This window comes from Arachis hypogaea, chromosome 19 (genome assembly GCF_003086295.3).
Source record: "Arachis hypogaea cultivar Tifrunner chromosome 19, arahy.Tifrunner.gnm2.J5K5, whole genome shotgun sequence".
NCBI lineage: Eukaryota > Viridiplantae > Streptophyta > Magnoliopsida > Fabales > Fabaceae > Arachis > Arachis hypogaea.
Window position 1 is genome coordinate 1044355 of NC_092054.1, and position 20210 is coordinate 1064564.

The 20210-nt window shown below is 34.3% G+C and overlaps 3 protein-coding genes across 4 annotated transcripts; 1 reads left to right on the forward strand and 2 right to left on the reverse strand.

The window, feature by feature from the left end:
* Positions 1 to 261: 261 nt before the first annotated feature.
* On the forward strand, positions 262 to 3508 carry LOC112775254 (protein MANNAN SYNTHESIS-RELATED 1). The gene is made up of 6 exons (XM_025818772.3): positions 262 to 602; positions 1209 to 1341; positions 1555 to 1625; positions 1903 to 1988; positions 2174 to 2750; positions 2866 to 3508. Exons 1-6 carry the CDS (start codon positions 498 to 500, stop codon positions 3142 to 3144), a joined length of 1251 nt encoding a protein of 416 aa, XP_025674557.1. The 5' UTR covers positions 262 to 497; the 3' UTR covers positions 3145 to 3508.
* A 272-nt stretch (positions 3509 to 3780) lies between these two features.
* On the reverse strand, positions 3781 to 5861 carry LOC112775253 (pentatricopeptide repeat-containing protein At1g07590, mitochondrial). Its single transcript, XM_025818771.3, has 2 exons — positions 5245 to 5861; positions 3781 to 5155 (listed from the first exon to the last, which is right to left on the reverse strand). Exons 1-2 carry the CDS (start codon positions 5746 to 5748, stop codon positions 3905 to 3907), a joined length of 1755 nt encoding a protein of 584 aa, XP_025674556.1. The 5' UTR covers positions 5749 to 5861; the 3' UTR covers positions 3781 to 3904.
* A 140-nt stretch (positions 5862 to 6001) lies between these two features.
* LOC112775252 (calcium-transporting ATPase 9, plasma membrane-type) lies at positions 6002 to 19675 on the reverse strand. 2 transcript variants are annotated; one of them, XM_025818769.3, is made up of 35 exons: positions 19354 to 19675; positions 19144 to 19263; positions 17020 to 17395; positions 16171 to 16287; positions 16046 to 16085; positions 15684 to 15796; positions 15477 to 15608; positions 15297 to 15386; positions 14749 to 14818; positions 14424 to 14494; positions 14262 to 14345; positions 14104 to 14181; positions 13955 to 14026; positions 13499 to 13582; positions 13301 to 13383; positions 13080 to 13188; positions 12940 to 12995; positions 12805 to 12847; positions 12611 to 12694; positions 11874 to 12011; positions 11603 to 11668; positions 11417 to 11515; positions 11076 to 11186; positions 10599 to 10766; positions 10267 to 10326; positions 9883 to 10047; positions 9498 to 9614; positions 9183 to 9281; positions 8790 to 8927; positions 8212 to 8312; positions 7809 to 7854; positions 7566 to 7697; positions 6896 to 7003; positions 6719 to 6810; positions 6002 to 6400 (listed from the first exon to the last, which is right to left on the reverse strand). In XM_025818769.3, exons 3-35 carry the CDS (start codon positions 17242 to 17244, stop codon positions 6259 to 6261), a joined length of 3333 nt encoding a protein of 1110 aa, XP_025674554.1. In that variant the 5' UTR covers positions 17245 to 17395; positions 19144 to 19263; positions 19354 to 19675; the 3' UTR covers positions 6002 to 6258. The 2 variants fall into 2 exon arrangements, with proteins under 2 accessions (XP_025674554.1, XP_072083169.1); XM_072227068.1 differs by having other exon boundaries at positions 17020 to 17334; positions 19354 to 19645.
* Positions 19676 to 20210: the final 535 nt, after the last annotated feature.

Consider the following 20210-nt stretch of genomic DNA (forward strand, 5'->3'; position numbering starts at 1 on the left):
GTCCCTGACAGAGGCATTTAGACGGATTAGTCCCTGACAGAGGCATTTGGACGGAAGGACTGATCCGTCCAAATTTTATGAAGATCAGAGATTTAAAAATATTTTTTAATGATCAGAAACAAAAATATCCACAGGACAAAAGATTAGAGACCTATTTGTCCTTTTCTCTAAATTTTATTTAAAAATTTATTATTGACCAATAAATTATTACATATAAAATATAAGATTCAAATTTCTGACACTGTTTAAGCAAACTCAACTAAACAATTTGGTTTTGTACTTTTATTATGTTAGTTAAATCTAGGAAGCACATAATGTTGTGAGAAGTGTCGGTGCTGTGTAAGTTGTAAGAAGACAGCACTGCAAATCACACCAACTTTCTCTCTCACTCCTCTTTCTTGTTAAAGCTTCAATTTTTGCTGCCAAATATCTTCTTCTTCATTCTCACATTCCTCTTCTGAACTAAATCTTCCACTGCAAAGATCCAAAACACAGACATGTTTGGTGTGGATTTGAGGCAAGTGGTGGCTGGTATTCTCACCCTTGCCATGTTTGTTATGCTCATTCATATGATCAAAAGAGACCATTTTGATGCTGTTCAAGTAAGAATATCTCTTATCTCTCACCTTTTGCCAAAAATTGTTCAAAAAAACTCTTTTTTTTGGGGGGGGGGGGGATTCTTTGTATGCTAAAGCTATCATCTTTTTTATCCTTTTATCTAATGTGCACACTCATTCTGAAGCATGGAGTTGAAGGGAACTTGTTTTCTCTTTATCTTTTTGCTTTTCCGCTTTTCATCTTTACTCAAAAGAATTCACAGATTTTATGGTTGTATTGTAGAGCTAGCAATCCATATATACTAATCCATCTGCTACTAAGTTACTGTGAAATGAATAGCTGAGGATCTGACCTGAAAAGGGGATTAAGTGAAATTTGAACACATTTGTGTATATATACAACATTGCTTAGCTTGTGGATAAGGTAGATCCTTAGTTCTAAAACTAGGAGACAATGTTTGACTATTAAGGGAGATAATGTTTCCAATAAAATTGTGAATTGAATTCACATCAGCTGAACTTAAAGCTAAGTAGCTTTTGGGATGTGGATTAATCATTTATTGTATTCTGAAGTTAAGTAGCACACAATGATTTAATCATAACTACAATCTATTTATTCATTTATTGTTGTTGTTATATTTTCTTTGCAAGGACAAACTTCCCGGAGTAACGGATGAAGTCAGCTTCGAAAGTGGAAAGTTCGATGGAACTCATGTAAGAAAGAATTTAGGTCTTTACAAGGGAGATGCCGATGAGCTAAAAGCGTGTTGGGTTAAACCGTCTGGTAAGGTTTGATTCCAAAGACTAGCAAATTATTTAGGAACTTGTATCATTTATCATGTATTCGGCTCGCTCTACTCCAAAATATATGTTACTTTGGAGATTTTGTATATTAGTAAATCGATTATAGCTGGAGCAAAATGAGTATTAATTAGCATGTAAACATGGCCTCAATCTTTATGTCCTTGTTGATTCATGTTTTGAAAATGGTTGGCAGATATGGGGGTGCAGAGTGAGGGGTATGTTACTTTTTCATTAACAAATGGGCCGGAGTACCATATATCTCAGGTACCATTTCAATCATTCAAGCATTTTGTTTAACTTGTTGAGGAGGCGATTTTGTGTCAGTAATGTGTAAACATGTGCATGAATTTGTTAAATGTCAGCAATATTATCCCTTTTATAATGAACTCTCTTCCCTACCAAAACAAAGATTGACATTTTTGTGTATGATTTTAGCAATTAAATGGTAAAATAATGTACAATATTACACCATATACTATGAATGATGGTTTTGCTGTTCTGTTATTATGATTTGGTAATTTTGTGGTATTGCATTGTTCAGATAGCAGATGCAGTGATTGTTGCCAGAAGTCTTGGGGCAACCCTAGTGATCCCTGACATCCGAGGAAGCCAACCGGGTGACAAGAGGTTAGCTAGTGCTGACTTCTACTTTCTAAGAGATTAGGATATAAGAAATGAGCAGGGAGGAAATTGTTTACCAATTTTCTGAGTCATGCTGGCCAAGTTTATGGTTTTAAATTTGAGAAATGATCAATTAAATGAGCTGCAATTTTCTGATTTGTCATTCAAGGCTAATATAATATATGGAACAGGAACTTTGAGGACATTTATGATCTTGATGTATTCATGAGAAGCATGGAGGGAGTTGTCGCCGTGGTAAAGAATCTTCCTGATCAAATATCAACAAAGAACATTGCGGTGGTAAAGGTCCCTAACCGGGTTACAGAAGACTATATAGCTACACATGTTGAACCAATTTACAGGTCAAAGGGAAATATAAGGCTTGCAACTTATTTCCCTTCAATAAACATGAGAAAGGCAGGGAAAAAAGGTGACACTGATTCTGTTGCTTGCTTAGCAATGTTTGGAAGTTTAGAGTTGCAGCCGGAAATTCGTGACCTTGTTGACTCAATGGTCGAAAGACTTAAAACTTTAAGCCGGAAGACAGACGGCCAATTTATTGCTGTAGATTTGAGGGTTGAGATGTTGGATAAGAAGGGTTGCCGACCTGATAATGATGGAGAAAAGAGCTGCTACAATGCACAAGAAATCGCGGTGTTCTTGAGGAAAATTGGTTTCAACAAGGATACCACAATTTATGTGACTGAATCAAGGTGGGATAGCAGCCTTGATTCTCTGAAGGATTTGTTTCCTAAAACATATACAAAGGTGTGACTATCATTCTTACTTAAACTCCTCTAAACACAATTCTTCTTTGATTGAATTGCGGAAGTGCTCGAATTTTTTACTTGGAATTTAAAAAGCTCTCTCTGAACTGTTGCAGGAAGCCATAATGCCCGCGGATAAGAAGACAAAGTTCTTAGATTCTCAAGATTCTGAATTGGAGAAGGTGATCGACTTCTATATAAGTTCTCAAAGTGATGTTTTCGTACCGGCGATCTCGGGTCTATTGTATGCAAATGTAGCTGGTAAGAGAATTGGTGCTGGTAAAACTCAGATATTGGTTCCAGCTGATATTCAAGATTCATCTGCTTCTGCCTCCAATTTCCTGTCTCCATATGTATCCAAGAAGAACCATTTTGCCTATTCTTGTTACTGCTAGTTTTCCAGTGAAGACATTTGAAGAAGCTGGTAACAAAAATGTTATATCAGAAACCTTCAAAAGGTCTTGTTGCTTTCCAAAACTACTCATTAGGGAGTATTAAGTGTTAAGGGCTTAAGGTTCTTTTTTTTCCTTTTTCTTTTCTTTTTTGCTTCTAAATTGTTTTGAGCTTTCACCAAAAAATGGGAGAGAGGTGTTCACAAGACTGGAGTTATTTTTATTTAATGTGTACACAGGGCTTTCAGTTCATGGTATCTGTAAAATAATGCTTGCCTCATAAGTTATTTTTCATAATTGGTGAAACTGAAGCAATAATTTTTGTTTACAAAATAGAGACGAAGTTGATAATATGTTTTTGGATGGATATCTTAGTGCATATGTATGATATTACATTTTTGTTTCGGGTTATATTACCTATATATTAGCACATATCAAATCAATCAAAACATGATTATCTTATATTCTCTATTTTTTATGGATAATTTCAGTATAGTTGTAAATCAATGGATGTGAATATAAGTTACAATTAGATACATTCATTTGTTAATATATTAAAAAGAAAATGACTTATCAATATATAATAAAGAGAGTATTAGAGAATTAAACAAAAGGAGCTTCCTCAAACAATGCTAGATGTTCTCTAATAATATCTCTTCCATCTTATTAACTCTTGTGCCGTAGTCAATACAATATACTTGTAACTTCTAAACAATTACAACAAAAAGATACACTCTATTTTTTCAAGAATTAATAATCAAAATCAGGTCCTAAACTGCTCAGCAACTTTCAAGAGACTATAAGTTTCAGCATCTGGCCTAGCTCCTCCAAGGACCATCCTTCTTAAAAAATTTGGATCATAAATCTTGGCTTTTACATAAGCCTTAATAAGGGTATTATATACAAAAGTATACCTACAATACTTAGCCTTATGAAATTCTTCAAACAATCTCTCAGCATTTTCAACATCACCCTTCTCTGCAAAAATCTCAACAATTGAAAGGGTGGTCTCCAACCATGGGGTTGAATTTCTAACCCTCTTACTAATTTTCATCCCCATGCCCAAGTCTAATGTCTTTAAGCCTTGCTCTGTCAAACCAGATTTCAAGCAACCCAGAGCAAGTTGACGATAAGTTATTGCATTTGGTTTGCAGCCATTTGCCTTCATGTTTCTATACAACCTAGTTGCTTTATCAACCAATCCATGCTTGCAATATACAGACATCATCGAATTGAATTGCTCTACGGATTTCAACCCTTTTCTAGTTTCCATTTCTAACCAAAGTTCTTCAGCACGGTTCAGATGTCGGATTCTACCAAATGCTTCAATTGCTAACATGTAACTTTTCGATCTAACCAAGGGGAGTTCCTGCATGATTCCCCAAACTCTTTCAAGCTCCTTTGGGCTCCCCAAATATCCATACAATATAAGTAGAACATCGAATGTTGACCAATTGTTCCCTGTAATAGACTTTTCCACAGCTTGAACATATGCTTCAGTTGCAGTATACAACCTTGCCACTGCATGAGCAATAGCTAAAATGCAGTAAGAGATCTCGTTCGGTTCAACCTGTGCCTTCTTCATCTGAGCAAAGACCTTTACCAAGGCTTCAAGATCATGTTCATTGGCTTCTATTTTCATCAGAATATTGTAGGTGGACACGTGGGGGGTGACCTTATCTGCCTTCATCTGCGTGAGCAATTTCGGAATCAACTTCTTCCTGGAGGGAGAGGAATGCAGGATTATGAGGCGGTTGAAGACCAAATGTGAGATGGGATAAGCCAACTCCCTCATTTTCTTCATGTACTCAAGTGAAAGCTTTATGACACCTTTATCCAGCATTGCAATGACCAGATTGTTGTATAGCAACTCATTCTGAAACTCAGGTGGAATTCGAGGGAAGAGCTTCTCACCATGTTCAATCCCATGAAGCTTAATTGTGAATTCCACAAGATAAGAGTAATCAAGTTCCCTAGGCCTATAGGGCCTCTCTCGGATCACCCATTCCATCACCTACAATAATTGTAACATGAGTTCAACTTAAGGGAATGTTTTTGGAAGTAAAAATCATATTTTTGGAAGCAATAATGAATGGTTGTTACCTCAAGTGCGCGTTTGTTCATGTTGAGCTTGCGAAGACGGTTGATGGCGTGGAAGACATGGCCTCTGTGAACGGGGAATCCATCGCCCATCCAAGTGCGGAAGGCAGACCCAACAGCCTCCCCTTTCCGAAGCTTCTCGATCCTTCTAGACAAGCTCTCTGAGTTCTGAGGGCTCTCGGAATCGCTTTCGGAGGATTGTCGCGGTGATTGGGTGCAAAGGAATCTGAAACGGAGGTGGGCAGAAGGTGCTCGACGCATTGCCTCAATAAACCTGCGTCGCAGCATGTTTTTCGTTTCTTCCCTCGCCCAACAGAATTGAACAAATGAACAGCACGTTATGAGAATTTCCTTTCCTTTCTCATTGGGCAAATAACCCGATATTTTTTGGACTTGCAAGTTGCAAGTGAGTAACATGTATTTTAAATTTTTATTCGGTAAATTGGTTGGATTTATCAATAAATATTCGATAGGTTTATTAATTTCATCCCGGCGTTTGTATTTCATATTTGCAAGTTTAAGTTACATGTATTTTAAATTTTTAATGCGATTGTATTTCGGTAGGCAATTATAGGAATTGTGACGCTAAAAACCACAAAAAGAGGCTTTGTAGTTGGGTTTAATTAATTTTATACATCTCAATTTTATAATACCGATTGAGGGCACGATGGATGAAATGTGAATGGCTGATGTACAAATACCCGTTTTCTTTTTCTTTCTTGGGCTAACTGATCGCTTCATGGACATGACGGCACAAAACATTCATGAACTAGCAGCTAGTAATTCTAACATTATCTAGAAATGTTATAATGTACATCTTCACCCATAAGTATTAGAAAAGGAAAAGGCACAACACTTTAAATCGTTGCCATACTTGCGTTTGAATCCCTTCGGGACATTGTGAAATGATGATGGCTAATGATACATTTAATATACAGTTAAACACATTGAAAATACAAGAAGGGATTAATTAGTAGTAATGCTGAATTATAGTTGCTTTTCTTGTCAGGAGTTAGCTTAACGTGAAAAATTAGTGCTGGGGGTGTTCAGTTGACTTTGTGCGCGAGACCTTCTCCATCTTCTAAGTGGCTTGGCTAAGCAGCGTGACAATGGTGTTTTGGGAACCGGAATGAGTTTTCCGGCAACAGCAAGAGGCCAGCTGTGTGATTGGCAAAAGCACTCGTTATGACTTTGTCCCACATCTCCACTTTAATATTTTTTAGCACATGCATAATTTTTTAAGCTTGAATGTTTTCAGAGGTAGGATTAAACCAACTAGTATTATATAACCCAGACGCGACCAAAATATTGCATGCAAAAATTGTTAACTTAAATATAATTGATTCCAAAAATTTTAGACCAGACCGAGTTTTCGGCTAATCCGGGTCATGAACAGTCTCCATAAGAGTACTAAAATGTGTTGCAAAGTTTCCATAACTATTATAATCAGAAATTACTGCAGGATGAGTAAACTAACCTGACAATGCCAATAACAAGAGAAGCAATCCACAGCTTCCAATCAAGTTTCACTGTTGTGGTGAACTTTCCAAGGAACTCGATGATAATTATCTACGGTTTTAAGTACGATAATGTGAGAAAAACATGCAAGTGTTGAAAAATTAATCATTAAAATAACAAAATGTTGGCTGTTAACCTGAAGGATAAAGGTCATTCCAACAATTCCCATGAAAAGACGGTTCTTAGTCACCCCTTGGAATACATTCATTCCTTCTGGTTTCCGAGCATTGAACTCGTTGAATATCTGTAAGTTGAAAAACATTTAATTTGTCACCAGCAAGGATGCTTATGTCTACATTATATGCAATGGGGTCATTTTTAACCGACCACCAGCATAGTTTCTTTTACTTTTTTTTTTTTTTTTCTTTCTAAAAGGTTTTAGAAATTATTTACACTTGATAAATACTGCACACGACACTTATGTAGACTTTTTCTAGTAAAGTATATGGTTTCTTCAAGTTTTTAAATTCATGTTTCTTTCTAGTAGAGTAGATAGTTGAGACAAAATTATTACGCTTGTTAAAAGATTTAATAATTCCTTATATTTTATATTATGTTATATTTACCAACATTTATTATGATCAATTAACAATTATATATTTGAACATATAAGTAAATTTAAAAAAATTGAACCTTCACATTGACAAAAGAAACAACACAAATTTTTATATTTAGATTTTATAAAAATAGTGATAGAATTTGGTGTATTTAATTTGGATCTCATTATTATCGAATGGAGTTAGATACTAAATGAGTACATCAAAATTAAGTTATACAAACCATTCTCACTTTTAAAATCTACTTACTTGGCACAGGACGAATGCATTGAATATTAAAGTGTTCTTGGTTTGACTGTCAAGGGATTTAGTTTCTTGCTTAGGTATGAAACTTTCACCAGCGAAGTTCAGAACCAGAAGAACAGTAACTTGATAGACAGCCTGTGATGACAAGTAATGCCATTAGAGGATATATGATAAGGAACTACAACAAGTCTCTTACAACACCAAACAAAAAATAAATAAAAATTAAAAATTAAGAAAAACAATTACCTGTACAACCAAGTTTCTCCACATGACATTCGTTATAAGAGGTTCCCTGAAAGACAACATAAGGCCATGATAAAATAATATAGAACACTAGATTGATTTTCTTTTTGTCCCCCTAAAGCATCCTTGAATTCGTCATGATATATATTACAACTAAAATAAAATAAATAGAAGGCGCATATACATGTATGTATGCACTTAAGCGCCCGCTCAGTGCATTACTTATGCCGCAAGAATACGTTAAACAAATACTCTTCATATCCTTTTATCTGGCATTACTTTTTGGTACATTTTTTTAAATGATGTATCTGGATATGTAGCAAAAAAGCCAAAAAGGTGAAAAACATAAAATGGAGTATTAGACTACTCTTCATGAGAAAACCAACCAATCAAAACATATACAAACCTTCGCCCAACAGGTGCTCTGCGCATAAGGCTGTCCGTTGGTGGTTCAGTGGCCAGTGCAAGCGCCCCAAGTGTGTCCATGATAAGGTTGACCCACAGAAGCTGTACGTACCAAAAAGAATGTACATTAAAAACCAACACATACATTTTTAATTCAGCTGTGATGCATGCAGTATATGTAATACAGCCAGTTGACCAGCTCGTGGGTTTTAATGCTAAACGCTGACACGTGAATTTTTAAGTTTAAGCCAGAAAAGTAGCCAACCAAAAGAAAAATCTGAACTACGATCATAAATCATGTAGAGTTTTGCTTTTGGTGGCTTTTTAGCGTAAACAAATTAGACAGCAAATCTTCTGCCATACACTGGCAACTAGTGTCTTACATGATTTGATATTTTTATGTACGTCACAACACTCAAGATTCAGGAAGTTATCCCATCAGCATGCGCAAACAATTATTCATCTGTTTATCTTGCTTTAGAGTCTAAAGTAGATGTTGAATTGTTGAGTCAAAATAATATTACGCCCGAGAGAAGAGAGATAGAATCATAGAGAGATAAGAGAGATAGAGTAGGTTACCTGTACTGCATTCAAAGGAACATCACCAGAGGATATTGCTGCAACAACATTAATTACAAGAGCAGCAACATTAACAGTAAGCTGGAACTGGATGAATTTCTGAATATTTGCATAAACAGAACGTCCCCACCGGACAACCTACACAAAGAGTGAAAAGAAGTTCTTAGCATTGGACCAATCCACCTACTGTCTTAGTGGAATAAATTTCCCGTTAAGTCAAATTCTAATTGTCCCAGTGCATCAGCAAAATTTCCATGTTTCTTAGCCATGGTAAGCAAAACTTTATGGTGAATTATATTTATGCCTAAAGGGCCAAAAGCAAACTGTGGTAAACCAATACTAAAGGACATGTTATATATAATAGATGTTCAATCCAATAAATAAAACACTTACCTTTACTACTGACGCAAAGTTATCATCCAGGATTATAATATCTGAGCTTTCTTTTGCAACTTCAGTTCCTTGGATGCCCATAGAAAGACCAATATCTGCCTAAAATACAAAATAGTAAAACACAAGATCAACTATACAAATTTATAAGGAAACTAATTTAAATTCATGGAAAATGGAACATGACTGTGTAATCAAATAATGATGGCCCAAAGACAGAAGTTAAACTTGAACACCAACTAGCCAGAACACCTATAATAATTGCAAGAATCTATATCCTAGAATGTTGTATGGATGAAACTAAGGAATAAGACAGACCTCGTGAAGTGCAGGGGCATCATTGGTTCCATCTCCTGTGACGGCAACAACTTCACCTCCTTTACGTAGAGCTTGCACAAGCAAAAGCTTGTCATTAGGAGAAGACCTCCCCATGACCTGTATATATATTATGATAATCACAATCAGAAAATATATAACGAACTTGGACAGCATTCCTTCATTTAAGAATATTAATGGAAGAATAAAATTCTTTCATACAGTAGGATAGAGTACTATGATTTTGTCTGATCTTTGTAACCGATTTCATTTAGTGGAATAAGACTTAATTGTTGTTGCTGGTGGTGGAAATTCCTTTCTTGAATATTTGTGTCTACTGTACACGATTTTTTAAAAGAGAAAAGGAATAAAAAGGATCAAAGAATACCGTTATTTTCTTAGCAATCTGTTCCCTTTCTTTTTCGCTTAGTGCACGGAATTTCTTCCCTTCAATTATAACTGGTTCAACAGCTTCCTCATTTGAAGTAAGTATCCCACACTCCAAAGCTATTGCCCTTGCTGTTTGAAGGTTGTCTCCGGTAACCATGCGTACCTGTGAGTTCATACTTCATTGTGTAAGATGTGTGTTTCCTTTTATTACATTTTGGAGTAACACTAACACTAATGCTGGGATAAAGTATGAAACCATGTCCCAACAGACTCACTAATTAATTTCTCATGTTAGCTACTATCTAAACATGAAGATATTAAATTGAGCCTTGATTAATCAATATGAAAACTATACGCATCAAACTTCAAAATGATATATTACCTTGACACCAGCTTTAGAGCATAGTTCCACTGCTTCTTTGACACCAGGGCGACAAGGATCCTAAAGATACAGAATAGTTTTAGCTTAGATGAAGGATAGACCAAGTTAATTTGAGATCATATGGACCAAGTACAACATTCAAATAATAAAAAATATTTCGAAGTGCATCCAGAATAATATAAATAAATAAATCAAATCTCGTAATACATTTACGTTATACGCATCCCTAGAGCCTTGAGCTTTTAAAACAATACTTATGAATATTCAATTTATCAGACACAATCAAGTTTAAGTGTTTAACACTGACAGGAAAACTTATCCTTGAATTTTACCTTTATTCCAACAATAGCAAGCAAAACAAGATCATTTTCTGGTAACGACCATTGGGCCAAATCATCTTCATTAGATGGAACTTTGTCTAATTCATATGATCTGTAAGCAATGGCAACACAACGCAAGCTGCGAGCAGCCATGTTATCAATAGCCTCCTTGAAAGCTACCTGAAAGAAGTTTTACAATAATTAATCAACTTGGAAGATGCTGAAAAAGAAAAATTATCAACTGCTTTCGATTGCTATACTTTGTGAAATATTATCAGTTGTTACGTTAGCTGATTTTGCAAACTTTGGCATAGAGTAAGTTGCTTCAGACAACACTCTAATCGAATTGATAAGAATAAGGTGATTTTAGTGGTAATCACGTTCCATGTTTCTTAAATATTGATACCGATCCATCAAAAGATTTTTTTTTCCTTATCTCCAATGTTCATTTCAGTTATTTTCATCTCAGTACTTGAAGTTGCTGCTAACCTTCTCTCCCTCAATGGATTGCAAATGACCATCTGAATCAAGATATTGCGTACATGCTCCAAGAAGTATTTCTGCAGCTCCTTTCCAATGTATATGTACTCCAGAGCCCTCCTATCAAGATATTACGAAAGAAATGATGGATGAAAATTAATATAATGAATCAATAAAAGAATTAAGTATCCTGGGCACGTGATATGACCATAATAACAAAGAAAACACTTTCACATTTATAACTTCATTTCATTCACGAGCAAAGTTAATCATCAAAAGCTAAAGGGATGAATACTCTGATACTAGTTCAAAAGTACAATGAATGGCAAACAAATATATCAAATTCTCACCAGCTTCACAGCAACACCGCCTCTTTTTTTCTCGGAATTAAAGGGGAAGACATGGAGAACTGTCGTATTTGATCTGAGAAGACTGAAATTCATACCCAACTGCAATATGTACAAGTTGAGCTTCAATCAATAGAGGGAAGGCGTGGAAGAGCAATAATAATAATAGAGGAAAAACAGCAAAGGTACCTTTACTGCCCATGAAAGAATTGCCTTCTCTGTAGGAGATCCTGAAATCTCTGCCTCTCCCCCTTCCTACGAAACCAAATTCAGTCACAAATGTAACGGTTAATAAATATTAAATGACTCAGACATCAACAATTATGTCTAAGCTGTAAGAAGTTTTCAACTTGAAGAATCACAAGATACTGTTATTAGCAGAGCACATAAATTAGCACCAAACTATACAGCATAAAATGGAATCCTAGAAACACTTGTTAAATTATGTTCGAAGGCAAACCTTAGGCACAAAAACATTTCCAGTAGTATTCTGGGCAATGCCCTCGTTTATCAAGGATAAAACTTCCGGATTTAACTTTGATGAGTCATCTGGTGGATTTAATTTGTTCCTTCCAACATATGCCTCAACTACAGTCATCTGTAATGAAACAAAATAAGTTATTATCAAACCACAATAACTCAAGGATTCTTCTATTTATTTTATTCTTTGAGAAGGATAACTGATGGATTTTAACACACACGTAGGAATTAGGAAGAATGAAATAGTACACATGTTACAATTTGTTTAACCCTTTTTTTTTCTTTTGACGGGAAAATTGTAAAACCTTTGATAGACAATGTCTATTACAAAAACATGAACACATCTCAACAAGACAACAACAGGACAGCTGAAGCTACTAGTAGAATTACTGATATTTTATGAGTTCTCTTCTATTTCTCCATATTATCCTTAATAAATAAATCCTTCCCTTGTAAATATAACAGCCAGCAATTTGTAAAGGACAATGGAAATCAGAGTATGAAATCAAATTAAGCATGGAAGATGGAAAGCAGTACAGACACCACAAGTGGACTGAAAATTTTGGGAGAGCTGTAATGACAGAAGTGTTTTGAAACCAAAACCGCCTCAACTAAATAGAAGATTGGTTGTATATATTAAATAACTTTTCTGAAGATTTGATTCATTTGCACATATGTAATTTTTAGTTTACTCAGGGATTTATATATGGATCTTGCCTGATTTAAGGTCAATGTTCCTGTCTTATCACTGCATATTGTTGTCGCAGAGCCCATAGTTTCACAGGCTGACAGCCTCCGAACCTGCAAACCTTTAGTGGTTAGAAAAGAATAAAGATGTTCTAACATCAATAACAACATCAAATTATTGGCACAAGTAAGATATCATAGTGGCGGTATTAGACAATACTAACCAGGGCTTTGTCTCTCATCATTTTCCGCATTGAGTATGCCAGGCTATAATAGAAAGCAACAAAGAAAACTACGATTAAAATAAGACAATAATATCACACCTATGTCGTCGAAATAACCTACCAACATGTGCTTACGTTAAGGTAACAGCCAAAGGTAGACCTTCAGGCACTGCGACAACCACAATGGTAACCTGCATGCATGGCTCCGTATTTAGTTTCAAACTACTAAAAGTTTGAAGAAGAAGATGGACGAAATAGTTCAAACTCGGACTTACTGCAATGGTGAAAATTTTGATGACGCCATCAACTGCAGTACTTGCTTTAGTTTTTCCGGCAACAAATTCCACGTTTCCATCATCATCAGTAGAATGGCCAGAAAAGTATCTAGAATTCAAGCCATGACATTGTAAGTCAGGGATGGCATTGAGCCTATTTAGTGAGCTATCAGTATTAAATGTTTAAAAATAATAATAAAATAAATAATAATCAAGATTACCTGCCCAAGAGGACTGCTAGCACTAAAACAGCTACAGAAAGCCCAACTACACCAATAAAAGTTGCTACTCCATTCAAACGTACCTATTGCATGCCAACAAAACAGATGTAGTTTAAGTTTTGACACATCAACAAGTAATTTCTAAAGTAACAGCTTTTCTTTCTTTCTATCTAATGGGATGGTGGAGCAGAGTGGAACCTGCAATGGAGTCTCTTCTCCATTATCCTCTGAGATACTTGCCATCAACAATCCCCACTCTGTATTTATACCAACACCAGTTACCTACAGATGGCAGTATAAAATGTGAATCCACTGCAGTTATTATACTACATACTTTTTAACAGAGATAGAACAACCAAAAACAACAGAATCATAATTTAATTTAATAAAAAGATAATAATTATTATACGAAACAAAAATTAAATTCATTGAATTAGAATGACACCCAAACTTATCTAAACAACCAGTAACTAAAGTTAAATTTTAAAGGAGGGATCTTTAACAAATGAAAAATCAAAGTTACACTTTTCCAGAGGGGGGGGGATTACTAACACTTAGGTTATTCAATTAAAAACATTTTAATAAGACGGATACTTTTTGCACCAAAATTCAATTATTTTTACGCCAGCAATCAGAGGATATAATATATTATACCAGCATAACTCCAACTCCATCAGCCACTTTGCAACCAGACATCAAAAAGGGTGATTTGTGATCCTTGTGAACCTGCATAGCACTATTTGTTTAAAAGTCATAAACTAAAAACCAATAATTTACGTGATTAGAAGGTACAAGAAACATACAATTTTGCTTTCACCCGTCATACTGGATTCATCAACGGCAAGTGAATGACCCGTGATTAATACTCCATCAGCAGGAACCTGAGCAAAGTAGTACAGTAAGAAATGCAGAAAGGAAACTCTTCAATTTCCCAACAAACTCAAATAGAATGCAAATTCACCTGATCTCCTATTTTAAGCGGTACTACATCACCAACAACAATGTCAAATATCGACAATTTAACTGTTCTGCCACCTCTCATGACCTGTAACAAGTTCATTAGTACGTGATCATAGATAAGGTTTCAAATAAAGTTATGTTACAATAATACAATGTTACACACCTCCAACTGTATATTTTGTTTCTCTGCATTCAAATTCTTAAACTGCAGAGATTGCCGATAATCACTGACAGCTGACAGATAAAAAGGAAAATACAACCACATAAATTCAGCAATGAACTGAATCGATATACAGCTTGTTTTACTATCGGCAAAAAACCAAAAAGAAGAGAAGAAAAGAGAGCATAAAGCAAAAGTTTATCCAAATCTCAAAGTGACTCTCTTGTGGACATACTCTAGATTGGATTTAATTCATTGCTTTCTTGATTTTCCATCCAATACAAAATAAAACAACCTTGTAAAAGAAAATAAGGATTGTACACAATACCTGTAACTACAATGACCAGAAAAACCGCAAAAGCAATGCTTCCCCCATCATACCATCCTTCACTCAAACCCTAGCAGTTATAAATGAAAGCAAGAATAAACCTCAGATACTGATAATATCATAATGCTTTCAACGGAATGGAAGAAACATTATATACAACAAGAACGATAACTGGATGTAGTAAACTGTTTTTATATAGCGAATATCAACTAGAGATTATTCACTTCACTTTATAATGTATGGCAGGTTAGTGGCATACTTCAATGATTGAGGACAAGAATATGTCAGAACATAGATTTCATGAAGACAACTAGAATCGCATCTTTTATTAATTTTTTTAAGTTGCATGAATTGTATGCGTTAATAAACCCAATTTTTGCATCACATTCGACAAAAACATAGGGTGATGAATCAGTTTCTTCGTGTAGAAGATATATGGAATTCCTGACTCATAATTAAGTTTCATTTCCTTCTACAGAGGCACAGACCATTCGTCACCAATGCTCAATTTACTATTATGATCTGAAAATATGAGAGTTTAACCACACCTCTGTTTTTATTCCAAGCACCAATGAGACAACTGCTGCTATAATCAATATTATAAGAGTTAGATCTTGCCATGCTTCCCATAAAAACCTCTGTAAATCAATCAAATTCACAATTAATTCATCAACTGAAATTTCTTTTGGGAAAAAAAAAAAGGAAGGATAAAATCATAAAGACTATACCCAGAAGCTTCTTCCTTTTTTCCGAGGATATGTGTTAGTTCCATAAGCATTTTTCCTTTTTAGTAAATCAGCATCATCTCCACTAATTCCTTTATCGAGATTTGACCTTAATAAATTTGATAAGCCCTTGACCTGAACAAGATATCACTGGATAATATTAGCAAAGGATATTACTTAAATAGCCAAAAGAATATATTGTAGACTTGCCCCTCCATATTCTTCTAAAGCAGAAGTGTTCTGCTCCTTAGAAACTGAAGAAAGTTGTTCGAGCCCAATTCCAAAGTCACCAACTGGATGTGCAGGTGTCGGTGCTGTTATCACTGGATAATTCAAAATATAAATTGAAGGTTCGTCACAACTAATAAGTAACTCAAACAGCTGATGGAAAAATCACATGCAGTTATGTGTATTTAGGGTTGTAACAGATAATAATTGAATCTGTACAATGGTGGCTAGTTAACATATTACTGCTTTCTTAATAGAGGAACAAAAAATGGTCACCAAAATCTTTAAATTTTGAAGAGTGAAAGAGTAAAAGAAACTGTACATAAGTTAGAAAGAAAATATACCTAATTCACGTTCACCAGCCAATCTGAAAAGCAATGCTGCCTAATATAACAATTAAACATTGATTAAAAAAAGTGAAATATGGTTAGAAACAATAGAAAACATCTTTGCCATTTCAAAACATTACTCTTATGACTTGTGCATGGGCTCTAATCAAGCTTTTCTTTTGCTGTCTCTCCTCTTCCTTTTTTAGGTCCAAGGTATATCTAAAGCGCCTTGATGCATTGAGCACGAGTGCTGCTTGCTGCACGAGAGAAACTCAAGATTAGATTCCTCAAAAAACAGCATTATACTATAATAATATTTCTAATAAAATTACAGTAGTTGAACATAATCCGGTGATTAAAATGATGTCTAAACTGGCTTCAATTGGTGAATTATCCATGACTTAATCTACTGCATTAGAATATTAAGTGCTGCTTACCAACCAGAAATTCAATTATAATTCATTCATATATCCTTTTTATCAAATTTTAAAAGGAGGGGAAAAAAAGGAAAAAGAAAAACGCATCTTCATCGAAATAAATGCGAAATAAGTTTCACCGAACATATATTGCTTCACACATATTATAATACTTCAAGTTCGTGCATCATTATCTCTTTCGTTCCCTTATTTGTATCTTAATTTTTCAATATAAAAAAGCTGATACGTCAGACATTGCTTTTCTTCACCTTTTAGGAATCACTTAATTTATAACCTCTCCTTAGAAGCAAGAAAAACAATATCTCGTTACTATTTTATTCAACCCTTTCGATACATCATCAGCTTTGCATATCACTATAACGAAATGACAGATATAAAATCAAACAGCAAAATAACGGAACGAAACTCTCATTCAGCTCAAAACATCTCGAGCATTGCATGGATCTCTCACAACAACAACAACGACGCCGCATTGCAGATTTGCAGAACGAGCTACGTAATATATACAGAAAATAGAGAAAACAAATGATTAGAAGAGAAAAGGATGCTTACTCTCCAACGGCGGAGGGTCTCGATGGGCGCATGCTTGGTGTGTTGAATATCGAAAGGATCATTTGGATCTGCAACATCGTCGTCGTCGTTGTGGTCGTCGTCGTCATAATCGAGATTGACGGCAGCGGAAGCAGCAGCAGCAGGAGGAGGAGGAGGAGTGCGTCGCTGTTCGGTGGCGTCAGAATGCCTGGTGTCGACGGTTACGGTTATGTGGCCGTTGGTCATATTTGCAAATCCCAATGCGAATTCGAATGCCAATACCAGCCGATAACATCAACAACCGCAACAACGCTTTCTTTCAAATGCTGCTTATTACTGCGCGTGCGTGGGAAACAAAAAAGGCCCACGCGCACAAAACGCACACACGCCAATTACACTGTAATAATAATATTATAAATTAATTTTTATTATTAGCAACAAACACTAAACCACAGAGCTCACAAATTAAAATTCACCAGCAAAATTAGTAATAAAATTTTCAATTATTTTATAATTAAAATGAGGACTGAAAATGAGTTGTTATTTGGGTGGCAATGCTAGAGTGGCGCTGCATTCCGTTATATTTTGGTCGACGCTCAACAAACTTTCATTATCGCTTTACTATTCTTTTTCTCTGGTTCCTTTCTAAACATAGAATTATACAACATATACTATGGTAAGTGCCAGTACTCATAACTGATAACTAATTACTAGCCTGTTTAACAAATTATCTAATTAATTCAACTCTTCTAAATGTAGAGATCGTTGTGCAAGTACAAATAAAGCATACAATAATTCCAACCATTAATAATTAAGATCAATGCAGACACAGTTGTTATGCTAACTACTTTGCGTATTTATCTAAAGAGTCATCTAATACCTACTCATCTATCAATTTATGATTCAATTTATATATGTTTAAAAGATATATAAAAAATGTAAATAATATAAGTATTTTTTGGAGGGAGAGAAGGTCCTTAAGAAATGTTATGTCCCGTTTGATTTTGAAAATAATAGTATATTACTATCAACAGTGGCAGAGCTTGAAATAAAATTTTGGGGGCAGATAGAAGATAATTGTCAAGATGTTTTTGATATGGATCTCATTTAAGATAAACTCGTCTAACCTCATCTCTCTTATTTGGGTGATATTGTCAAATTTAAAGCCGTTTTCCACGGTCTTATTTCAAAAAATTAAGGTCAAACTCATCAGATGCAACTCTTTGATCATTTGGAGGTTGTATCTTACTTTTTTCATGATTCATTAAAGTAGAAGAACTATCTACAGGTGTTGATATTGTAAAAGTTATATGTTCTCTTTCTTGAATATTAGCCTTCCTCTTAAAAAATGCATCAATTTTTTTATTTTTCATGATTATTTTATATAAAAATTTGAATATATATCCTGTAAAATATGTAAAAAAAGAAGTTAGAATGACAAATATTAAAATTTATAATATTTATTGAATTTTTTATCAATTTATATAAATACAATAATATCAATACTTATTGAATATTCTAATATTTTTTATCATATAAAAAATTAAATTAAATAAAGAGTAAAATGTAAAATGTAAAATAATACTAAATTACATAAATAAAAAATACCTAACTTTTTATATTTGAACTCAAAGGTAGAGAAAGTGTTGCTTATTGAATAGAGAATTGCAAAATGCGAATACACTCAGTTAAGTCTAAATCTAACATGTTTTGAATATTTAAAACTAAAAATTATTGTGCAATAAAAGCAAAAGATGAAAATTGAACTTTGATATTTTAAGTCTAACAAAATATTTGAACCAATTGAACAATTTTTTATTTTTTGAAAAAAAATTACTAATTTTTTTTTCAAAAGTTTGGGCCATGGTCCCTTGTCTTTAACTAAACTCCGCCCTGACTATCAAACTCTTAATTATTAAAAATATAATAAAATTTGCATAAAAAGTGACAATATTGTATATGTATAACAAAAAAGAGTACTAGTCAGTGACAGATATATATAACTCATTTATACAATAAAAAATATTATTTTTAAAATAACTTTTTTATATTAAATTATTTAAAAACAAATAGATTTAATTTTACTATTTTCGATGTTATGATCAGATCCTGTATTATTTCAGAAAGTTTATATAAAATAATTACCTGAACATGCATGAGATGATGAGAAAATATATCTATGAAATCGACGAGTTGCCACTTCCATGCTAAGTAGTGTAACTATCATCTGAAGGAGCTTTACATTATTGAAGAAGACGCATCTTCCTATACATTTTAATATCCATCAATATTATGATTTTATGTGCAATGGAAGTAATTAAAATAAGAAAACCAAATAATGATAATAATACATACCGTATGAAAAAGATGTGTGGATTTGGAAATAGAAGTGGATGAGTGTTGAGTGTTGAGTGAAAGAGAGTCTGATCCCATTGCAGATACCACTTATTAGCAGCTTCTTACTACTTCTTTCTTAAGTGTGTGGGAAGAGAAAAAGCTATTATTACTTTCTGGGTTTTGTATGTAGGAAATAGAGATTATAGAAGATTGACTTCAACGACCTTAATTTGGTGCGTGTCAATGGAAATCTAAGGGTACGCACCTACTATTACGAAACTTCGTGGAAACTTCCCACTTCCCAGGTCGTGATTCCAACAAAGCATCTATGTATATATATATATTTATAAAATTTTAAGTATATCAATATATTGATTTTTCAATCATTTTTAACCGTTAATGTTAATTATATATATCTATATGAGAAAGTATTGGGAATCAATATTAATTGTGTATAATAAATTAAAAAAATTAAAATAAAAAATTAAATTATTAATTAATTATTTAATTTTAAATTTTAAAATTAAAATTAGTATTTAAATCATTTCACATTGTATACGGTTATTTCTAATTTTATCATAACATCCAATACACGTTCAAAACTCACCGTCATCTTCTTCGATTCTCATCTCGCGTCGCTGAATTTCTCGCCGTCCATACCGAGGCCGCCGCATCCTCCCACCAACACCGTCCTCACCTCCGCCAGTCAGCCCGATGCGCCTCGCTCTCCGACGCTCAGCCTAACGTTGCTGCCGCTATTTTCGTGCCTCTCTTCCAAACCGACTTTGCTTTTTCCCATTCCTTCAAGTTTCTTCTCATCGATGATACCACCGTACTCTTCTTCTTTTATCCAAGCATGGTTATTGGTTAGCTTC